This window comes from Leptodactylus fuscus, chromosome 3, assembly GCF_031893055.1.
Source record: "Leptodactylus fuscus isolate aLepFus1 chromosome 3, aLepFus1.hap2, whole genome shotgun sequence".
Classification (NCBI taxonomy): Eukaryota; Metazoa; Chordata; class Amphibia; order Anura; family Leptodactylidae; genus Leptodactylus; species Leptodactylus fuscus.
The window spans coordinates 204665371-204688445 of NC_134267.1; the positions used below are offsets into that span (position 1 = coordinate 204665371).

General features: G+C 45.6%; 1 protein-coding gene across 2 annotated transcripts in view; it reads right to left on the reverse strand.

The window, feature by feature from the left end:
• UGGT1 (UDP-glucose glycoprotein glucosyltransferase 1) overlaps positions 1-23075 on the reverse strand; it is a 56951-nt gene that overhangs the window by 14615 nt on the left and 19261 nt on the right. The window contains exons 17-29 of one of the 2 annotated variants that reach the window (XM_075269063.1): positions 22087-22218; positions 20435-20599; positions 19080-19200; positions 18649-18747; positions 17294-17317; positions 15466-15560; positions 5167-5373; positions 3896-4027; positions 3110-3240; positions 2904-2999; positions 2256-2358; positions 2086-2165; positions 390-579 (exon numbers count right to left, since the gene is read on the reverse strand). In XM_075269063.1, coding sequence (XP_075125164.1) covers positions 390-579; positions 2086-2165; positions 2256-2358; positions 2904-2999; positions 3110-3240; positions 3896-4027; positions 5167-5373; positions 15466-15560; positions 17294-17317; positions 18649-18747; positions 19080-19200; positions 20435-20599; positions 22087-22218 — 1575 coding nt within the window. The remainder of the gene's footprint in view (positions 1-389; positions 580-2085; positions 2166-2255; positions 2359-2903; positions 3000-3109; positions 3241-3895; positions 4028-5166; positions 5374-15465; positions 15561-17293; positions 17318-18648; positions 18748-19079; positions 19201-20434; positions 20600-22086; positions 22219-23075) is intronic. The other variant, XM_075269064.1, reaches the window with a different exon arrangement.

Consider the following 23075-nt stretch of genomic DNA (forward strand, 5'->3'; position numbering starts at 1 on the left):
TCTTAGAGCTTTGCATTACGCAGTTCCTCTGTTATTACTCCTGGGAATAAGTTAATAGACAACGGTTACCATTCTCCTTGACAAAGTTGTGTGTCCCTAAAAGGAAGGTAAGTTGGATTTGTGGAAACAGCAGAGTTCATTGTGGTACCCTGTTTCTGTAATTCCTAATTATATCTATATAGTAATTATGCAAACAGTGTACAAAAGCTGCGTTTTGCTGTTTCCATAACACCCGTCCCCGGGGTCAAGAGAAGGAGCATTGTATTCCAGTCTCAACCAAGTGATATGAAGTTTACATTTTTGCAGACTATTCCTGTGGGATCACCCAGCATTGAGATACTGTATAAAGAATAGTAATGTGGTGTCTAGTGTATAGCATACAGCATTACCTCCTCCAAATAGATGTTATCCAGGTCATACGGTGTCCGCACTGACTCCACCATCCAGCTGTCCGGAGTATTCAGGTTCAGAGTGAAGAGCGGGGACTGTGGCATATCTAAGAACTTGGCAATAGGACCAGGTGATAATTTATGGTCGGAGGTGAAGACAATCTCTGGCTCCAGCACATAGCGGTAGAAACTAAGAAAGAGAAGTGGGGTTACGTTCACTAATAATAAATCTGAGATCTAACTATATCTCCCAGAATGCTTAAAGGGATCCTATCAATGGATACCCTTTTTTTTTTTCCTAACACGTAGGAATATCCTTAAGAAAGACTATTCTTCTCCTACCTTTAGATGTCTTCTCCACGCTGCCATTTGGTAGAAATCTGGGTTTTCTTTGGTATGCAAATGAGTTCTCTTGCAGCACTGCAGGCGGTCCCGAGCGCTCAAACAGCACTGGGGGCATCCCCAATGCTGCGAAGACTCCATCTTCTTCTGGAACGCTCTCTCCTTATGTTTTCTTCTGTCCTGGGTTAATCTTCTAGGCCTGTCAATCTTCTAGGCCTCGGGCAGAGCCAACTGTGCATACCGGGTCACAAGAAAATGGCCGCTTACACCAGCTTACTGTGTAAGCGGCCATTTTCTTGTGGTCCGGGCATGTGCAGTCGGCTCTGTCCGAGGCCTAGAAGATTGAAACCCAGGATGGAAGAAGACACAAGGAGAGGGCGTTCCAGAAGAAGAAGATGGGAGCGGCGCTGAAGATTTCTCTCGCAGCATTGGGGACGCCCCTAGTGCTGTTTGAGTGCTGGGGCCCACCCCCAGTGCTGTGAGAGAACTCATTTGCATAACGAAGAAAACCGGGATTTCTACCGAACAGCGGCGCAGAGAAGACATCTAAAGGTAGGAAAAGAATAACCTCTCTTAAGGCTATTCCTACATGTTAGTCAGAGAAAAAGGGTATCCAATGATAGGATCCCGTTAACCAACTAGCGGTGGGCTGACAATTACATAAGCAGTAGACACTGGGCTCAGGTCTATAGAAGTCTGTACACATTCTCATCACTCCTCCACCAAGAACAATGATGCGTGACTGATCTGTCCCTCTGCTGATAGGGATTACAGTAATGGTGGGCACACTACACTGCTTCCATTCACCACCTCACCAGTTTGGTTCATCAGCGTGAACTGTCAATCTGCCGCTGTGTGGATGCTTCTTACATATCGGTGCCAATGGGTGCAAGATGCTAAGGCAAACTATGGTAAAATGGAGATACACATTGGCCTCTCTGTAGAACAGTAATAGGGCTTGTAATGCTCAGATTGTGTGTAAGGGAGTGTGCACATTTATGCTTCGACAGGACTGAAATCAGTTATTGGGATTTTCTATGTAATACAGGGCTCACAGATCTTCATTAAAGAATCCTTAAAGGATTTACCCATCTGACTAAGATATTCCGTCACTTTATGATTGGTGGTTATCACCGCTCAGTCCATTCACTTGAATAAAACTGAGCTGTGAACAGTCCATGTGACCGATGAACGTGAAGTAGAAGGTGTGATCTAACATCTGATCTGCGGTGTCACACCCTGCAGACACTAAGGATACGTCATCACATAATAAGTTCTGTGAGCCCCTTTCACTAGTATTTCTCTCGCGGTCGCCATTTTGGACATAATAAGACATTGATAACCAGAGTCTTACCTCTTGAGGGGCATTTCCGATAACTTGGACTGGCAGTTCATAAACACTCGTAGGTTCATATTTAGGATTTGACTCAAAACCTGAAATAACAGAAGACAGCAATGATCTCCACAGTCAGGGGTCTACATTACTGACTTGTGAGCGTCAACACTCAAGACTTAAGAACCTACCAAGAGTAACGGTGCCATCTTTTGGGCCGCTTTTGTCACAGGGTCCACAATAGCCATCACTTCAAAGTACATCATGCCTTCCTTAGGTCTTATCTTGATAGCACTGAAAAAACAGGAATTTGTGTTTACTGTTAGGACAAAATAAAGAATACATGGTCACGACCATTATTAGTATACTAGGCAAGTATCTAACAGGTCGGACCATCGGATCCCATCTATAAATGTCTTTAGGCTGAGGACACGTTGCAAAAAACTGCTTTTTTGTTGCAGATTTTGCTGTGTTTTTTGAGTCAAAGCCAAGAGTGGCCTCAATAAGAATGGGAAACATAAAGGAAGTTCTTATACTTCTCCCTTCTGCTCAATCCACTCCTGGCTTTGGCTAAAAGAAACGCAACAGAATCTGCAACATAAGGTGTTGTGCTCTTGTATATGTCATTTACTATGATTTGATTTGCATTGTCATGTTATAAGCTAGGTAAATGTTGCTAGGATTCAGAGGCAGATTTATTATTCCTTGTACACCAGGTATATTATAGATGCCTGACAGAGTCACTTTAGGTTAATACTGATGGAGAGCGTCTTTAGTACATACAGGCTCTGTACGTACTAATGTGACAACACTTTCACCTCCACGTGGGAATATCTCACCTGTGCTGATCTTCACTTAGTTGATAGTCAATTCTTCCTTCACCCTTTGGCTGGGAGGAGAGGAGACCATCCACTCTCATGACCAAGTCACTGGCACTGCATAAAATAAAGGATAACACTTCATACACCATCTGTCTCATCTGAAACCTAAATCTAAAGAAGTAACAGAACAAGACAATAGCTAGTCATATCAGAACTGGACATACTGATCTTCCTCCACTCCAAGCTTCTGGATGTGTGACTTAATCTTCTGCGCAGAGGTCTTCAGAATTAAGTTCTCCAGAAGGTGGAAATCGTCTTGATTGAAGATCTCGCCATCACGCAGAGGTCCAACAACCTACACATAAAACCATGGGTAAGGATAGAAATATATTCTAAACTATCCAAAGGGTTATTAGGATGGGGCATTACCCAAGCAAGTAACAGGGTTGTGTCATGATGACATCACCTTGTATAAACGCAGACTGTTGCAAATCTCAGCAAATATCTAACAGCACCCAATGTATAGTCTATCTGCAGTGACCTCTATGTAGATGCAAAACACTATATGCAATTTTAAATAGATTTTCTGTAACTATAATATAGATGGCCTACCCTTAATATCAGATTAGTAGGGGCCAAAGCGCTCCAAGCAAGTTCTGCATCCACATATGGTTTGGGCAGTGCCTGATACTGCAGCTCAGTCCCATTCAATTCAATGAGACTGAGCTGTATTAGTAGGCATAGCCAATGTAAGATGCACAGTGATGTGCTTGATATGCAATGAAGAAGGTGCAAACTCTTTAATAAAATAATCTGCAGGGTCCTATGATGGCTTATCTGAAGGATAGACCCCTCCAGGAGAATATCTGCTGGTGACATCTCTAAGTAGGAAACAAAATGTCCCCAAACTTGCCTCGTAAAGCAAAGGTCTGGACAATGAAGGTATCGGATACAAGAAGAGGAAATACAACTTATGAAACCAGAACCTAGTGTAATACACAAACACTCACCCTTCCATTGCCAATAATAGCTCTGTCTCCCTTCTTCAGCTTTAGGACATCCCGGCAGTATGCGGCATGGGAGAGTATAAAATCCACCTTAGGAGAGTCAAAAGCTTCCCGGAAAAGATTGATGTTCATCCCCTGAGGAGGAAGCAGATAAGGTGATGTAATATAATATAGGATATCTAGTTCCAATATCAATTTAAGTAATAAAATTTAGGCTATGTGATCTGGCAAAACCTTGGCAAGGATGGAAGACATGATCTTCAGATAGATTATGTATGACATAAGTAAACTGCTCTTTTCTAAGAGTATGTTCGCACGGCAGAAAATGAAGATGAATTTGAGGCAAACATCCTCTCCGGAATCCTCTTCATTCCTCCCAGCAGAAGCTGAAGCAGAGCATTATCATTCTGCTGCTGGTTAGGCCTAGAGGAATACATCTAACCAGTGATCTGTGTCACGCTGTGGTTCCTGCAGCCAAATCAACTGTGGCACTCACTGCAAGATCAAGCAGGACGCTTATTTTTTAAGTCCCGAAAATCAGCAGCAAATTCCACCGTGTGAACATGGTCTAACTGTGGAAACAGCATAAAGTTTGCTTTGGTTCATTCTGTTTCTGATCGCTGTAACTTACTATTAATGGATAGTCGCCAGCTTCACCTTTCTGTTGCTACACCCTGTGTCAGGGTTTTTGAGAATTCAAAGTTATCATGGAAAACCCCAAAGTCCTACAGAGTGCTACACCTCCCTTAATCTCCTCTTTCATCCCTGTCTATGCTCTCTGTTCTACCAACAATCTAAAACTAGCATCCTCTACAATCTTAATCTCGAGCTGCACCTCTTCTCTAGAATGCGCTTCTCTGGGTAATCAGGGCAATTTCCAATATCCATAATTACAAGCACATCTTTTCAGGCAAGAGTGTCCTATTCTACTATTACTACTACACAATTCCTCAGGACCTGAGCCCTTTATCCAACACTCTCCACTACACTCCATGTACTCAAAAGCACTTTATGTATGAACACACAGATATCACGACAGCTCTATGAGTGTAACCCTTATTTTATAGTAGATGGCTCAACCACTATACAAAATGAGCGCTTTTACCTTTCTCACCTCAGAGATTGTAAGCTCTTGTGAACAGCGCTGGTATTTGGGTTGTATTTCTGTAAAGTCTGACTGTAAAAGTATCTTATAAATTGTAACACGCTGCAGAATATGTTGGCGCTATATAGTGTACTATAAATAAAGATTATGATGATGATATATACAATACCCCCACTGCAAACTCTGCAATGTCCTGTCCTGCCTCCAGGGCTCGAGCGTTCTCTTCTTTGATGATTTTGGTAATGAAGTTTTTAGCGTTGTTTAAGGTCTGTGTCTGGAGAGCGGCCCAGATGGCCCTGCCAATACGGGTGGTCTCAGCAGATGGATTCTTGCTTGGATTGCTGATCATGCCGATTCTTATGTTGTTGCTAGTTTTCTAGGTAGAAAATTTTTAAAAAAGATGCAATCTAAGTATACAGCAAAGGGACACAAATCAACACACAACTATGCCCCAAATGTTGTAAAATCTCAATAAGCCAACAATTCTGCTCAGCCATGGTGGTCTAAGGCTGTAAGATTTTTCTTCTAGGAGCTTCAAAAGGAAGGTTCTTTGAAGGTATTGCCAGTCAGTGGTCACTGGGGGTTGGTGGGGTTTCACATGTGGCAGCTGAAGTCAGTAGTTATAACCTAAGAATATCCTATCGGCACTTCCCGTAAAGCCTAAAGTGCTCTCTTGTTCTCTGTTATCAGCCATTGCAGGTTGGAAGGGGATGATTTCCTATCTCCTTCATAGACAGCTAAGCTTGGATTGAAGTGCCACATATATATCAATGGCGTAGGACAATACTTATCTCCAGTCAAACAAGACTCAGGCATGTTAAAATCTAACATATCTGATCCTTTTGTCTTCTGATAGCGGCAGGCTGTCCTTATTAGAATCTGGACTCACAAACAATGTCCTCTAACATTTAGGCTGTATTCACACAGAGTAACGCCAGGCGTTTTTTGTGTGTTTTTTGCACATAGCGCCGCGTTTACGCCGCGTAGCGCCGCGTTTACGCCGCGTATACGCAGCGTTAACGCCGCGCTATTTAGCGGTGGCGTTGCCCGGCGTTAACGCGGCGTATACGCGGCGTTAACGCGGCGCTATGTGCAAAAAACACACAAAAAACGCCTGGCGTTACTCTGTGTGAATACAGCCTTATTGTGGCATCTCCAAAAGCATTGTATACACAAGGATGTCAATCACTGTTTGTGGGCAGAGGAAACAGGACTCTCACCGTCTCTTCTCGGAGTCCTGTCAGAATTTAGGTTAAAGCCACATGTAGGTTTGCCATGGCTGAATTACCATAAATAAAAATGCAGCGCAAAGGGTGTTGCTTTGCAGGCTTGGGACACGCAGCATGTCAATTATTGGTGCGTGTTCGGCTACGGATTTCGAAGAAACCCAGGTTAGCTGAAATGAAACTCCCCATGAAATTCAGAGCACAAACCCGCCAATTTCATTTAGTTTCTGCTGTGAGATGTCCGCTGTGGACATCCAGTTGTGTATTCTCAGTTTGTGGCCACGCTTGGGTGTACTCGGGTGTCATTTGACTGCATTCTGTGATAAACTCTTCCCCCAAATCGGATACACACATAGTCGTGCACACTGATCCTTAGGCCCCGTTCCCACGGAGTAACGCGCCGCTCATTCAGACACGTGAACACTAGAGATGAGCGAACAGTGTTCTATCGAACTCATGTTCGATCGGATATTAGGCTGTTCGGCATGTTCGAATCGAATCGAACACCGCGTGGTAAAGTGCGCCATTACTCGATTCCCCTCCCACCTTCCCTGGCGCCTTTTTTGCTCCAATAACAGCGCAGGGTAGGTGGGACAGGAACTACGACACCGGTGACGTTGAAAAAAGTAGGTAAAACCCATTGGCTGCCGAAAACATGTGACCTCTAATTTAAAAGAACAGCGACGCCCAGGTTCGCGTCATTCTGAGCTTGCAATTCACCGAGGACGGAGGTTTCCGTCCAGTTAGCTAGGGGTTAGATTCTGGGTAGGCAGGGACAGGCTAGGATAGGAAGGAGAAGAGAACCAACAGCTCTTATAAGAGCTAAATTCCAGGGAGAAGCTTGTCAGTGTAACGTGGCACTAACGGGCTCAATCGCCGCAACCCAGCTTTCCCAGGATCCTGAATGGAATACACTGTCAGTGTATTCCCGTATACTCGATATATACCCCGATACCCGTTCCAACGGTGTGCCCCCCCACCTTCACCCCAGAAATACCCTGCAAGTCCCCTAGCAATAGAATTGGGGCTATATACACCCACAATTTTTACTACTGGTATACAGTGCCATTGTCTGACTGGGAATTCAAAGAATATATTGGGAATACAAATACCCTCATTTCTTGCTACTGCCATATAGTGCCAGTGTCTGACTGGTAATTCAAAGAATATATTGGGGTTACGTGCACCCACAATTTTTACTACTGGTATACAGTGCCATTGTCTGACTGGGAATTCAAAGAATATATTGGGAATACAAATACCCTCATTTCTTGCTACTGCCATATAGTGCCAGTGTCTGACTGGGAATTCAAAGAATATATTGGGGTTACGTGCACCCACAATTTTTACTACTGGTATACAGTGCCATTGTCTGACTGGGAATTCAAAGAATATATTGGGAATACAAATACCCTCATTTCTTGCTACTGCCATATAGTGCCAGTGTCTGACTGGGAATTCAAAGAATATATTGGGGTTACGTGCACCCACAATTTTTACTACTGGTATACAGTGCCATTGTCTGACTGGGAATTCAAAGAATATATTGGGAATACAAATACCCTCATTTCTTGCTACTGCCATATAGTGCCAGTGTCTGACTGGGAATTCAAAGAATATATTGGGGTTATGTGCACCCACAATTTTTACTACTGGTATACAGTGCCATTGTCTGACTGGGAATTCAAAGAATATATTGGGAATACAAATACCCTCATTTCTTGCTACTGCCATATAGTGCCAGTGTCTGACTGGGAATTCAAAGAATATATTGGGGTTACGTGCACCCACAATTTTTACTACTGGTATACAGTGCCATTGTCTGACTGGGAATTCAAAGAATATATTGGGAATACAAATACCCTCATTTCTTGCTACTGCCATATAGTGCCAGTGTCTGACTGGTAATTCAAAGAATATATTGGGGTTACGTGCACCCACAATTTTTACTACTGGTATACAGTGCCATTGTCTGACTGGGAATTCAAAGAATATATTGGGAATACAAATACCCTCATTTCTTGCTACTGCCATATAGTGCCAGTGTCTGACTGGGAATTCAAAGAATATATTGGGGTTACGTGCACCCACAATTTTTACTACTGGTATACAGTGCCATTGTCTGACTGGGAATTCAAAGAATATATTGGGGTTATAAATACCCTCATTTCTTGCTACTGCCATATAGTGCCAGTTTCTGACTGGTAATTCAAAGAATATATTGGGGTTACGTGCACCCACAATTTTTACTACTGGTATACAGTGCCAATTTCTAACTAGGAATTCAAAATGCGCAAGGCTCCCGGAAAGGGACGTGGACGAGGCCGTGGGCGAGGTCGGGGGAATGGTTCTGGGGAGCAAGGTAGCAGTGAAGCCACAGGGCGTCCCGTGCCTACTCCTGTGGGGCAGCAAGCATTGCGCCACTCCACAGTGCCAGGGTTGCTTGCCACATTAACTAAACTGCAGGGTACAAACCTTAGTAGGCCCGAGAACCAGGAACAGGTCTTGCAATGGCTGTCAGAGAACGCTTACAGCACATTGTCCAGCAGCCAGTCAGACTCTGCCTCCTCTCCTCCTATTACCCAACAGTCTTGTCTTCCTTCCTCCCAAAATTCCGAAGCTTTACAGAACAATAACCCAAACTGTCCCTGCTCCCCAGAGCTGTTCTCCGCTCCTTTCATTGTCCCTCAACCTGCCTCTCCACGTCACGATTCCACGAACCTAACAGAGGAGCATCTGTGTCCAGATGCTCAAACACTAGAGTCTCCTCCATCTCCGTTCGATTTGGTGGTGGATGACCAGCAACCCACCCTCATCGACGATGATGTGACGCAGTTGCCGTCAGGGCATCCAGTTGACCGGCGCATTGTGCGGGAGGAGGAGATGAGACAGGAGTTGGAAGAGGAAGTGGTGGATGATGAGGACACTGACCCGACCTGGACAGGGGGGATGTCAAGCGGGGAAAGTAGTGTGGATGTTGAGGCAGGTGCAGCACCAAAAAGGGTAGCTAGAGGCAGAGGCAGAGGTCAGCAGCTTAGGCGAAGCCAGGCCACACCCGGAATCTCCCAAGATGTTCCAGTTCGTACCCAGCCCCGAAAAACTCCCACCTCGAGGGCACATTTCTCGAAGGTGTGGAGTTTTTTCAAGGAATGCGCCGAGGACAGATATAGTGTTGTCTGCACAATTTGCCTCTCGAAATTGATTAGGGGCTCTGAGAAGAGCAACCTGTCCACCACTTCAATGCGCCGTCATTTGGAATCCAAGCACTGGAATCAGTGGCAGGCAGCAACGGCAGGACAAAGGCCGCCGCCTCTGCCACTGCCTCTGCCTCTGCCACTGCCACTGCTGACTGTGCTGGCGATGCACTCCAGAGGACGAGCCAGGACACCACTTCATCTGCCTCCGCCACTTTGTTGACTTCTACCTCATCCTCCCCTGGTCCTGTCTTATCTCCTTCTCCTGCACCATCAAAGGCACCATCAGGCGTTTTTTTACAACAACCCACCATCTCTCAGACATTGGAGCGGCGGCAGAAATACACTGCTAACCACCCACACGCGCAAGCCTTGAACGCCAACATCGCTAAACTGCTGGCCCAGGAGATGTTGGCGTTCCGGCTTGTTGAAACTCCCGCCTTCCTGGACCTGATGGCAACTGCGGCACCTCGCTATGCCGTCCCTAGCCGTCACTACTTCTCCCGGTGTGCCGTCCCCGCCTTGCACCAGCACGTGTCACTCAACATCAGGCGGGCCCTTAGTTCCGCGCTTTGCACAAAGGTCCACTTGACCACCGACGCGTGGACAAGTGCATGCGGACAGGGACGCTACATTTCACTGACGGCACACTGGGTGAATGTAGTTGAGGCTGGGACTGCTTCCCAAACTGGCCCGGTGTACCTCGTCTCCCCGCCTAACATTCCTGGCAGGGACACGAGAAGAACACCCCCCTCCTCCTCCTCCTCTACCGCCTCCTCCTCCGCCACCGCCTCCTCCTCCGCCACCGCCTCCTCCTCCGCTGTTAGATTGACCCCAGCTACGAGTTGGAAACGTTGCAGCACTGGCGTTGGTAGACGTCAGCAGGCTGTGCTGAAGCTGATCAGCTTGGGGGACAGACAGCACACTGCCTCCGAGGTGAGGGATGCCCTCCTCGATGAGACGGCAATATGGTTTGAGCCGCTGCACCTGGGCCCAGGCATGGTCGTTTGTGATAACGGCCGGAACCTGGTAGCAGCTCTGGAGCTTGCCGGACTCCAACATGTTCCATGCCTGGCCCACGTCTTCAACCTAGTGGTGCAACGTTTCCTAAAGAGCTACCCCAATGTTCCAGAGCTACTGGTGAAAGTGCGGCGCATGTGCGCTCACTTTCGCAAGTCGACAGTAGCCGCTGCTAGCTTAAAATCTCTCCAGCAACGCCTGCATGTGCCACAACACCGGCTTTTGTGCGACGTCCCCACACGCTGGAACTCAACGTTTCAGATGTTGAATAGAGTGGTTGAGCAGCAGAGACCTTTGATGGAATACCAGCTACAAAACCCTACGGTGCCACAAAGTCAGCTGCCTCAGTTTCACATCCATGAGTGGCCATGGATGAGAGACCTTTGTGACATCCTACGGGTCTTTGAGGAGTCCACAAGGAGGGTGAGCTCTGAGGATGCGATGGTGAGCCTTACAATCCCGCTCTTGTGTGTTCTGAGAGAATCCCTGATTGACATCAGGGATAACTCAGATCACACAGAGGAGTTAGGGATAGCATCCGATCCGTCACAGCTGGAGAGTAGGTCCACACATCTGTCCGCTTCACTGCGTTTAATGGAGGAGGAGGAGGAGGAGGAGGAGGAAGAAGAGTTGTCCGATGATGTGATGGTGATACAGGAGGCTTCCGGGCAACTTCGAATCGTCCCATTGTTGCAGCGCGGATGGGTAGACATGGAGGATGAGGAGGAAATGGAAATTGAACTTTCCGGTGGGGCCAGAGGAGTCATGCCAACTAACACTGTGGCAGACATGGCTGAGTTCATGTTGGGGTGCTTTACAACCGACAAGCGTATTGTCAAAATCATGGAGGACAACCAGTACTGGATCTTTGCTATCCTTGACCCCCGGTATAAAAACAACATCTCGTCTTTTATTCCGGTAGAGGGGAGGGCCAATCGCATCAATGCTTGCCACAGGCAATTGGTGCAGAATATGATGGAGATGTTTCCAGCATGTGACGTTGGCGGCAGGGAGGGCAGTTCCTCCAGTAGGCAACCAAGTTCTCACCGGTCCACACAAACGAGGGGCACACTGTCTAAGGTCTGGGACACCTTGATGGCACCCCCTCGCCAAAGTGCCGCCACGGAGGGTCCTAGTGTCACCAGGCGTGAGAAGTATAGGCGCATGTTGCGGGAATACCTTTCCGACCACAGCCCTGTCCTCTCCGACCCCTCTGCGCCCTACACGTATTGGGTGTCGAAGTTGGACCTGTGGCTTGAACTTGCCCTATATGCCTTGGAGGTGCTGTCCTGTCCTGCCGCCAGCGTCCTATCTGAGAGGGTGTTCAGTGCAGCCGGTGGCATCATCACTGACAAGCGCACCCGTCTGTCAGCTGAGAGTGCCGACCGGCTCACTTTGATAAAAATGAACCACCACTGGATAGAGCCTTCATTTTTGTGCCCACCTGTGTAAAGCACCCCAACATGAAACTCCATGTCTGTACTCAACCTCTCCAATTCCTCCGCATCCTCATACTCATCCACCATAAGCGTTGCACAATTCTGCTAATACTAGGCTCCCTCCAACATGATTTCCCCCAACTCTGCTGGTTAGAGGCTCCCTCCACCCTGATTTCCACCAACTCTGCTGGTTAGAGGCTCCCTCCACCTTGCTTTCCCACAACTCTGCTGGTTAGAGGCTCCCTCCACCATGAATTTGCCCAAACTGGGCTGGTTAGAGGCTCCCTCCACCATGAATTGGTCCAAACTGGGTTTTTTAGAGGCTCCCTCCACCATGAATTGGTCCAAACTGGGGTTTTTAGAGGCTCCCTCCACCATGAATTTGCCCAAACTGGGCTGTTTAGAGGCTCCCTCCACCATGAATTTGCCCAAACTGGGCTGGTTAGAGGCTCCCTCCACCATGAATTGGTCCAAACTGGGGTTTTTAGAGGCTCCCTCCACCATGAATTGGTCCAAACTTGGCTGTTTAGAGGCTCCCTCCACCATTAATTGGTTCAAACTGGGCTGGTTAGAGGCTCCCTCCACCATGAATTGGTCCAAACTGGGTTTTTTAGAGGCTCCCTCCACCATGAATTTGCCCAAACTGGGCTGTTTAGAGGCTCCCTCCACCATGAATTGGTCCAAACTGGGCTGGTTAGAGGCTCCCTCCACCATGAATTTCCCAAAACTTGGCTGTTTAGAGGCTCCCTCCACCATTAATTGGTCCAAACTGGGCTGGTTAGAGGCTCCCTCCACCATGAATTTGCCCAAACTGGGCTGTTTAGCGGCTCCCTCCACCATTAATTGGTCCAAACTGGGCTGGTTAGAGGCTCCCTCCACCATGAATTTGCCCAAACTGGGCTGTTTAGAGGCTCCCTCCACCATGAATTTGCCCAAACTGGGCTGGTTAGAGGCTCCCTCCACCATGAATTGGTCCAAACTGGGGTTTTTAGAGGCTCCCTCCACCATGAATTGGTCCAAACTTGGCTGTTTAGAGGCTCCCTCCACCATGAATTGGTCCAAACTGGGGTGGTTAGAGGCTCCCTCCACCATTAATTGGTCCAAACTGGGCTGGTTAGAGGCTCCCTCCACCATTAATTGGTCCAAACTGGGCTGGTTAGAGGCTCCCTCCACCATGAATTGGTCCAAACTGGGGTTTTTAGAGGCTCCCTCCACCATTAATTGGTCCAAACTGGGCTGGTTAGAGGCTCCCTCCACCATGAATTGGTCCAAACTGGGTTTTTTAGAGGCTCCCTCCACCATGAATTGGTCCAAACTGGGGTTTTTAGAGGCTCCCTCCACCATGAATTGGTCCAAACTGGGCTGTTTAGCGGCTCCCTCCACCATTAATTGGTCCAAACTGGGCTGGTTAGAGGCTCCCTCCACCATGAATTTGCCCAAACTGGGCTGTTTAGAGGCTCCCTCCACCATGAATTTGCCCAAACTGGGCTGGTTAGAGGCTCCCTCCACCATGAATTGGTCCAAACTGGGGTTTTTAGAGGCTCCCTCCACCATGAATTGGTCCAAACTTGGCTGTTTAGAGGCTCCCTCCACCATTAATTGGTCCAAACTGGGCTGGTTAGAGGCTCCCTCCACCATGAATTGGTCCAAACTGGGTTTTTTAGAGGCTCCCTCCACCATGAATTTGCCCAAACTGGGCTGTTTAGAGGCTCCCTCCACCATGAATTGGTCCAAACTGGGCTGGTTAGAGGCTCCCTCCACCATGAATTTCCCAAAACTTGGCTGTTTAGAGGCTCCCTCCACCATTAATTGGTCCAAACTGGGCTGGTTAGAGGCTCCCTCCACCATGAATTTGCCCAAACTGGGCTGTTTAGAGGCTCCCTCCACCATGAATTTGCCCAAACTGGGCTGTTTAGAGGCTCCCTCCACCATGAATTGGTCCAAACTGGGGTTTTTAGAGGCTCCCTCCACCATGAATTGGTCCAAACTGGGCTGTTTAGAGGCTCCCTCCACCATGAATTTGCCCAAACTGGGCTGTTTAGCGGCTCCCTCCACCATTAATTGGTCCAAACTGGGCTGGTTAGAGGCTCCCTCCACCATGAATTTGCCCAAACTGGGCTGTTTAGAGGCTCCCTCCACCATGAATTTGCCCAAACTGGGCTGGTTAGAGGCTCCCTCCACCATGAATTGGTCCAAACTGGGGTTTTTAGAGGCTCCCTCCACCATGAATTGGTCCAAACTGGGGTGGTTAGAGGCTCCCTCCACCATTAATTGGTCCAAACTGGGCTGGTTAGAGGCTCCCTCCACCATTAATTGGTCCAAACTGGGCTGGTTAGAGGCTCCCTCCACCATGAATTTGCCCAAACTGGGCTGGTTAGAGGCTCCCTCCACCATGAATTGGTCCAAACTGGGTTTTTTAGAGGCTCCCTCCACCATGAATTTGCCCAAACTGGGCTGGTTAGAGGCTCCCTCCACCATGAATTTGCCCAAACTGGGCTGGTTAGAGGCTCCCTCCACCATGAATTTGCCCAAACTGGGCTGGTTAGAGGCTCCCTCCACCATGAATTGGTCCAAACTGGGTTTTTTAGAGGCTCCCTCCACCATGAATTTGCCCAAACTGGGCTGGTTAGAGGCTCCCTCCACCATGAATTGGTCCAAACTGGGGTTTTTAGAGGCTCCCTCCACCATGAATTTGCCCAAACTGGGGTGTTTAGAGGCTCCCTCCACCATGAATTTGCCCAAACTCTGCTGGTTAGAGGCTCAATCCACCCTGATTTTCAAAACAAATGTTGGTGCCAACCTCAACTTACTACAAGGGCCAAATTCACTGCTGGTGACAAGCTCTCCTCACTGCAAGTGCCAAATACACATGTTTCAAGGTGTTTTCCTACTGTCAGAGAGGTGGTATTGAGTGTGTAAAGTGTGTAGTTGTTAGACTGTGATGTTGGGGTAATAGAGGGTCTTTGGTGTGTTAGATGCCCCCAGACATGCTTCCCCTGCTGTCCCAGTGTCATTCCAGAGGTGTTGGCATCATTTCCTGGGTTGTCATAGTGGACTTGGTGACCCTCCAGACACGGATTTGGGTTTCCCCCTTAACGAGTATCTGTTCCCCATAGACTATAATGGGGTTCGAAACCCATTCGAACACACGAACATTGAGCGGCTGTTCGAATCGAATTTCGAACCTCGAACATTTTAGTGTTCGCTCATCTCTAGTGAACACGTGTCAGAGTGAGGCGCTTCAAAACAGATCCCATTGACTTCAATGGGTATTGGCTTACGCCCGCTACACATTGAAATCAATGGGTTATAAAGCCTCCCATTGATTTCAACGTGTAGCACACGTAAGCCGGCACCCATTGAAGTCAATGGGATCTGTTTTGAAGCGCCTCACTCTGACACGTGTTTACATGTCTAAATGAGCGGCACGTTACTCCGTGGGAACGGGGCCTTAGTCTTCTCTCAGTTTTTTACTTCCTGCTACAAATCCTATGAACCTATACATCACAGAATACAGTGTCTCCCCCACCATATTCTGCTCTCAGACCAGACAACAGAATTCACCTAACACGTGTGATTTATACGTTACCTGGTGTTTAATGGCATCATATAACAGCTGACGTCCTGAGGGTTTGTCAAAGTCTCCCACGATCCAAAACGTGACCGGTCTGACAAAAGAGTCATCTGCACCAAACAGACCAAAAGTTAGTATACAATGTAAGTGATACTACATAAGTGTGCGTATATCTCTAGCACTATACAATACATACAGGAAATTGTAAGGGTGAAAACCAATATGGCTGCCAGCACAGTTCTCCCATTGGTTGCTAGTTTTTCCATATTCCTAAATTAAAAATGTATCTTGTTCTGCAAAACTAGGCGGCTCAAGGGAACTAGTGGAGAAAGAATGATGAGATAATCTAATGTATTATCCCTCCTCCCATTCTGCTGCATTTTCCAGGTTAGGCTTTGTTCATATCTGCTTCATAGGCTCTAGTGCAGACCATTTGATGAAAAAAAAAAAATTAGCACACCATGCAGAATAACTTCATCAAAGCAACGGACAGGCTCACTATAAGTTAATCGTATCCATGGTGCATTGGTGCGATATGTCATATATGCGACTCAGCCGACACTGCATTGCGCTGTTAGGATTCTTCATATATGTTTTTGCTCTCCTGGTTTGACCTGCCTTGTACGTTTTGCTGTAGTTTCCTGATCTGCTTTTTGTCTGCAGTTGCACCTATTTTCTACACTAGCTGCTGGAGTGATAACCGGGTTTTGATCCTGCGAAAGTCCAACCTGCCTTGCTGTGGGCTCTGGTGAAGGTGTCAGGGTTGTGCTAGAGTCTTTCAGCCAAGGCAGTGTTAGATTATAGGTAGGTTGTCCTGTTATCTGCCAGGTTATGGAAAGGCAACAAGAAAAAAATCCTCAATTTACAGACCCAGCAAGGTTTTCTTAAGGAGAGCCGGGGAAAGTTGAGTACTGTTTGTGTTTATGGCTTTCACAGAATCACTTTTAAGTAATAAAACAATGAGTTGTATGGCCCCTTTAATCTCATCCAGAATATAGAAAACAGATATGCTTTTTTGAAAAACGCTGCACAATGTTTTTTCCGCTATTGACCTCTATGAGGCGAGTAAGAAACACACAGTGTGTCAGTACAAAAAGTAGCAAAACACAATGAACACCGCAGCAGTTTTTAGCCATGGATGGCCTTAGGCTTAAATGTTTTTTATTAGATGTATTAAGAAAAAAGCAAACACACACAAAAAAAATCAAGGTTAGAAGTCATGCAGAGGTAGGAGTTCTTGCTGGAACAATATGTAGAGGGTTATGTAGTACAAAGAGCATTGAAGGAGCTTTCAAGATATAAAACAAGGGGCATAACACAATAAATAAGGTCCCTCCTTTAGATCCCATGAACACAACGAAGTTTGCATCTGTGGTGGGGCTGAGTTTGAAGTCGGATGACACTCAGAGTGACCATCGTATGACATGTACTCACCTCAATGGGGGCTTCTGATCCATTATACTCCAGTGAAACAAAGCAGGGTAGGACCCGCTCTATTTCCATCAGAACGTAAATGACCATCAGATACCCCCTTGGATGGTATACTACAGACGTGCTCATGGAGTCTTACCCAGCCACTTATTATATGGGAAGCTGCTGGAGTACAAGTCATGCTAGATTTCCAATCGTACAGAAAAAATAGGTCGGTAAAATAGAACAATTAGGGTTCACACTCCTATTATCTAATGTCCATTGATATTACAGGTGACAGACATGGACTGTAACAACAGTAGTGTGAACTTACAATTTTACGCCCAAACAACTATTTATTTTAGATCTTGAGAAGCTACTTCACTACACAGAGCCCTAGACGAGGTAACATGCAAAGTGGGCCGACATTTACCATAAATCTCCCTGGAGGACATTCCTGGACCAAGCAAAGACACAAAGATGAAATAAGAAGGGAAAAAAGTTACGAGCGTAAAGAGAACAAACAATAGAAGTGACACAAATGCAGGAAAATCCAACATACAGAAGATGGCAGAACAACCAGAGGACAAGTATTGCTGAGAGTATAGTCTAAGCACATTCCAAGGGGGCGTTCACACTACCGTCGGTGTCCGACAGCTAGTGTCCGCTGCTAATGTCCTTTCAAAATCTTGTGTGGACACTAGCAGCGGAAAACAGCTGTGTCCGTGACATTTTGCATTCATTTAAATGGAGATCGGGTGCGTTCTTTTACAGTCCGTGGGTGTCCTTAACTGTCCGTTCCCAAAGATGTCCAACTTTTCAAGTGGACAGCAAAACCCGACATATAGGTTTTTCTGTCTGCTTGAAAAGTCGGACATCTTTAGGAACGGACAGTTAAGGACAGACACGGACTGTAAAAGAACGCACCTGATGTCCTTTTAAATGAATGCAAAATGTCACGGACACAGCTAGTGTCTGATGCTAATGTCCACACAAGATTTTGAATGGACATTAGCAGCGGACACTAGCTGTCGGACACCGACGGTAGTGTGAATGCTCCCTTAGAGGTTTGCACCAAAACGTTTCCGGCCGAGAATCTATAATATTACTACTATTGCTAAATTAATGGGGCTTTTTTCTTTGTTTTGCTTTTTTCATTTTTTTTTTTATTTTTTTTATTTTTATAAAACATCCAGATCCTGACACAGCGTTCTAGCCTTGTGTGGCTATACTATCACCACTGGCACCTATATGGCAGGATGTTGTTTCATGCACGGCTGCGCACTACTACTGCCCATGTACATTCATCATGCCCTGGTGGCTGCTGACGCTGAACTGGCACATACAAAGGCAAGCACTCTAAGTGTAAGGGACTTGTCCAGCTAAGTCAATTTTATTTTTAAAGAGTTTATCATGAGAAAATAATAAAATAAGTCATCCCGAATCTTACTTTACCAAACCCTGACGCTCCCATCCAGTCCCTGCCATTCTCTGTAGTACTTGATGCAGCAATGACATCTCAACACTTGTAAAAACTGACGTGGCAATAGGCTGGTAAAGCAAGTAAGACTTATTTTATGTCATTTTAAGTCCTTTCCCATAAAAATTGAATTAGACTGACAAATCTTTTCAAGACCTTGATATGTACTTATTGTTTCCAGCTTACGGTCAAGTGGTCAACCCAACATTGGTCATATGTTTTAGGACACCCATCTTTGTCATCACAAACAATTCCTCATTATCTAGTGGACTTTCATGGGGATAAAGCCTTGGTACTTCTTCTCTTACCTTTCTTAGTGAGGTAGTTCATACTGTTGGCTATTGCTGCGCTCTTAGCATTGGAGTCCAACACGCTAAATCTGGCATAGTCATCCACAAAGAAGTTATCTGCAAAGTACAGACCTCGCCGTGAGAAATGTGCAGGAGCAAAATGTAGGATTGCAGAGTTTCTACAAGTATTAGATTACATCAAGGAAAGAAACTGTGACATAAAACTGTAATGGAGTTGCCCAGTTCTTTTTTTCATTGATAACCTATCCTCAGTACTTACCTACCACCCTGAAAGTTGTATGATGGTACATGGTTTCACTAAGTAGCCCTGGCCTAAAAATCATCAACATGAATAAATCTGCCAAGGTAATAAATGAACGACTGCTTCTCCTTGGATAAGATTCCACTGGACGAATACCACGTATGTAGATATCTATATAGTGACTTACTAGTGGCGGTGAGGTCCAGATACTGGCGTTCAAGTTCAAGGATTCGCAAATTGATACGAGGAACTACATTCGGCTGTGTCATAATGTAATCCACAACATCATGGTCATTTGTCACTTCGCCCTGGGCAATAAAAACAAATTCATTAAGTTTGTGTAGCTCCAAGGAAATTACAATTAAATGGGTGGTTCAGTAGATTTTATTCCTAAGGATAAGCCATAACTAGCTGATCGATGAGGGGATAACAGGTGGCCCCTGCACGGACAAGCTGTTTGGGGTCACTTCAGGTGCCCGTGCTATACTTTGCATGGAGCCACAAGCAGATGGCTCTGTGCCTGTATAGTGGCCAGGTGTTGTAATTGCAACTGAGCTCCCAATGAAGTCAATGAGAGCTGTACAGTAGTACCAGCTAGTGGTCACTATAAAGAGACCAGAGCTCCCATTGAAATCAATAGGAGATGGGCTGCAGTACCAGTGCCTGGCCACTATATAGGACACTGGAGCTATCTGCTTCTGGCTCTGTGCAGTGTATATTATCAGTCTTGTTGGCCTCGGTGCAATCTTTTGTCCAAGGCCCCCTACCTCATCCCTACAGTGAATTCTTGATAGTAAGGGTTATGGGTGCTAAGGAGTTTCATCCACCTTAGTGTGGTTAGGATAATCTGTGGGTCTCCTTGGCTTATGGGCCAGATGGAAGCTGCAATCTTAATACTGATGCCAGTGCTTAAAGACCCCTAAAGCTCCTGCTCCTGGTGCCACTGCACCCTCTGCAGCCCCTCCAGTTACGCCCCAGTATCGGCTTTAGAAGTGACTCGGTGCTATAACATGATTCATGCAGAAGAATCCTTTCACTCCCTTCCTCCCCACAAATGACCTAAATAAGTTCCTGGACAACTCTTTTAAAGTTGTCAGTAATCTATGATGGAACTGACAAAATGCCAAAAATTGCCTTTATGTATGAAGATAAAAACCTATGATGTAAGCATAGGAGATAAGTGTCTGATCCCTGGGGGTCTTATTACTGGGAAAGGTGCAGCAGCTGAGAATGCACACTGTGTATGGAGTCTATGGCACTGATGGACTTGATTATCTTCATTGCTCCCATGTATTTGGTGTCCGAAAGAAACCATGAATATCCTATTCTAGGCTTCCAACTCAAATATACAAAAGTCAGACCCCTTTGATGAAGATCCTGAGAGGCGCATGACTGACCAAGAAGTATTGAGTAGCCAAAGCTGCCAATGTGCGAAGCCCAAAAAGCCAGGATGTGCCAAGATCAATATAATAGGTGCACCTTCTAACCATTGTTCAGTGGCTTGGGTAACACAACAGTCAATGATAGAGTCAGAAGTCTTACCAGATACACAGCTTTCTGGAAAAATGTGGTACACTCAAGGATTTTGTGCATTGTGGCAGTCTCCAGTTCATCTGGATCTAGCTGATCTTTCTGAAATGGTATCCCATTGAAGAGGACCACAGGGAGCGGGGACAGTCCAGTCTGTAGGAAGTACTCCTTACCCTCCTGAAAGACATAGGAGAGAGACAGCTACCATTACATTACAGATTCTGACAACAGATCCCAAATATTTCTCATATCACCCTTAAAGGGACACTAGAACATAAAAACAACATAAGTGTCCATTCACACGAAGTAACGTGCCGTATACGATCCAGGCTCCCATTGAAATCAATGGGAGCTTTTACGGCACTCAAAGTCTCACACGCTGTATACGTGCCAGATCACGCGGCACGTTACTCCGTGTGAATGGACCCTAAAAGGGAAGAATCTTGCCTCCACTGTTTGCCAGTCTGCATCATTCTTTCTATGTTCATGAAACAGACTAGAAACACCCATCCCCCGGATAATAAAGAGGTCTATCTTGTGCTGATCTATTCCATCATCTTCTGCACACTAGCTGAGGTGCAGGGCTTAAGAGAACCTGTAATGTCCTTGGAGATGGACGGTATTACATCTAAGTGCGCTCCTGTCAGGTCCTGTTGCTCCTGTGATTTCTTCCAGCAGAAGTCCCTGTCGCATGTGACCGCTGGGTTCAATCAACGGCCTAAGGAAAGGGACATGGGATGTTACAGTGCAGGGACTTCTGCTGGAAGAAATCACTGGAGCAGCAGGACCAGACCGTGCAGAGACAACAGAGCACCACAGACAGGTGAGTATGGTTTGTTTGGGGTTTTTTTATGTTCTCCAGCCACATATAAAAATAAAATGGTTATCCTGGACAACCCCTTTAAACGTAAGCACAGTGATTCCTCAAATTACAATGGCCTCAGGATACTATGCAGGGGATTTATGAAGCCCTATATACCAGTTTTCTGGCATAGAAAGGTGATACTATGGAGTAGATTTCGTGTGAGACCTTTTCTGACATAGATCTCCATACTGGCATAGGGACGTCCGACTGACTTAGGAAGTCCAGAGTGTCTTTATAAATTACTCATTCTCTGGACCTGTAAGGGCGTTTATGAAGACTGGTGTACGCTATGCCAGTCTTAATAATCCTGCCCTATATTTTGAGCATACCATGGTTTCTTCTAAATCCCTGTAACTCTAAACCATTCTCAACATACAATGTTTAGCTGGAGGATCAACAAATCTGCAGGACCATTTCACTGGTAACACCCCTGTATTAGTGAAGTGCCCTGACTGGCTCGCTAGCGCCACCCTACATGTTCTCTACGTCTCTTTACCTGTGCAAGGATGAGCTGATCCAACTGATTTAAGGCTTCCAGACTTTTTCAGATTTTTTTATGTAAATAATTTTTTATGTAGAAGGATTATCTGTATTAGTTATCTGATGCTTTTTTAATCTTAATTTTTTTTTCCTATATTATGTGACATTTTGGTGTCTCAGGAACCAATTGCCAGTTGTCCACAGTTATGGTGACCATTTACAATGGTTTTAACTTATAATGGCCGTCCTGGAACCAATAAATGTTGTAACTTGAGGGACCTCTGGTATTAGGGTTAAAGAGAGAACAAGACACTGTTACCTTTCTATTCTGGTCATAAGCAGAGTCTCGGCCTAGAATACTGCTCAGCTCCACGTAGCGATACTTCTCCTCCAGGACACTAGTCACATGTTTCACTGTCAGTTTTTCACCAGTCCGCACCTTGTTGTAAATCTGCATAGAATAAAGAAAAAAAAAAGAAAAATTAAAATATTTTATGCTACCCAGACAATGTACACAATTTTAACTGCTTCGCTCCCCATGACGTACTACAAAGTCAGCTGTGGAAACCTGTTCCCGTGAACTGACATCATAGTATGTCATTAAGGTTGCACTGGGTCAGGAGCTATAATGATGGTAGCCTCTAAGGGGTCTTTTTGTGTTTGTCCCTTCAAGTGGCAACACTGTGATCCAATTGAGGGGTGCCTATGTCTTACAATGGTTTCAGGGTCCAGTGAAAGAAAATACATCACCCTCCTAACTATATCCATAAGCCTTTGCCTGCTGCAAAGTCTTTTAGGTTATAGTGTCCCTTACCATTGTACATACATAAGCAGAAGCATATCAGTGTACTAATGAAGCTATCGCGTCACCTAGTGTTCAAGTCCCTATATGGGACAAAGTGTGAAATAAATAAATAAATTGCCATAATAATTTAAAAAAATAGCCATATTTGTTACTGATGCATCCATAACAATTCATACTATAAAAAGTGAATGTTATTGATCCCACACAGTAAACACCATAAAAAATACCGTAATAAAACAAGAACAAAATTGCTTTTTTTTGGTCACGTCCCTTCAAAAAAAAAAAAAAATATATATATAAAATAATCAAAGAGCCACATAGAACTCAAAATGGTACCAATAAAAATGACAGGCGTTCCCAGAAAAATCAGCTCTGATGCTCCTCACACAGCTCCAAGGATGGAAAAACAGAATAGTAATGGCTCTCAGTATATAATGCCACTAAAACAACCGATTTTTGGCAAATAATGGATTTTATTGTATAAAAGTAGTACAACATAAACT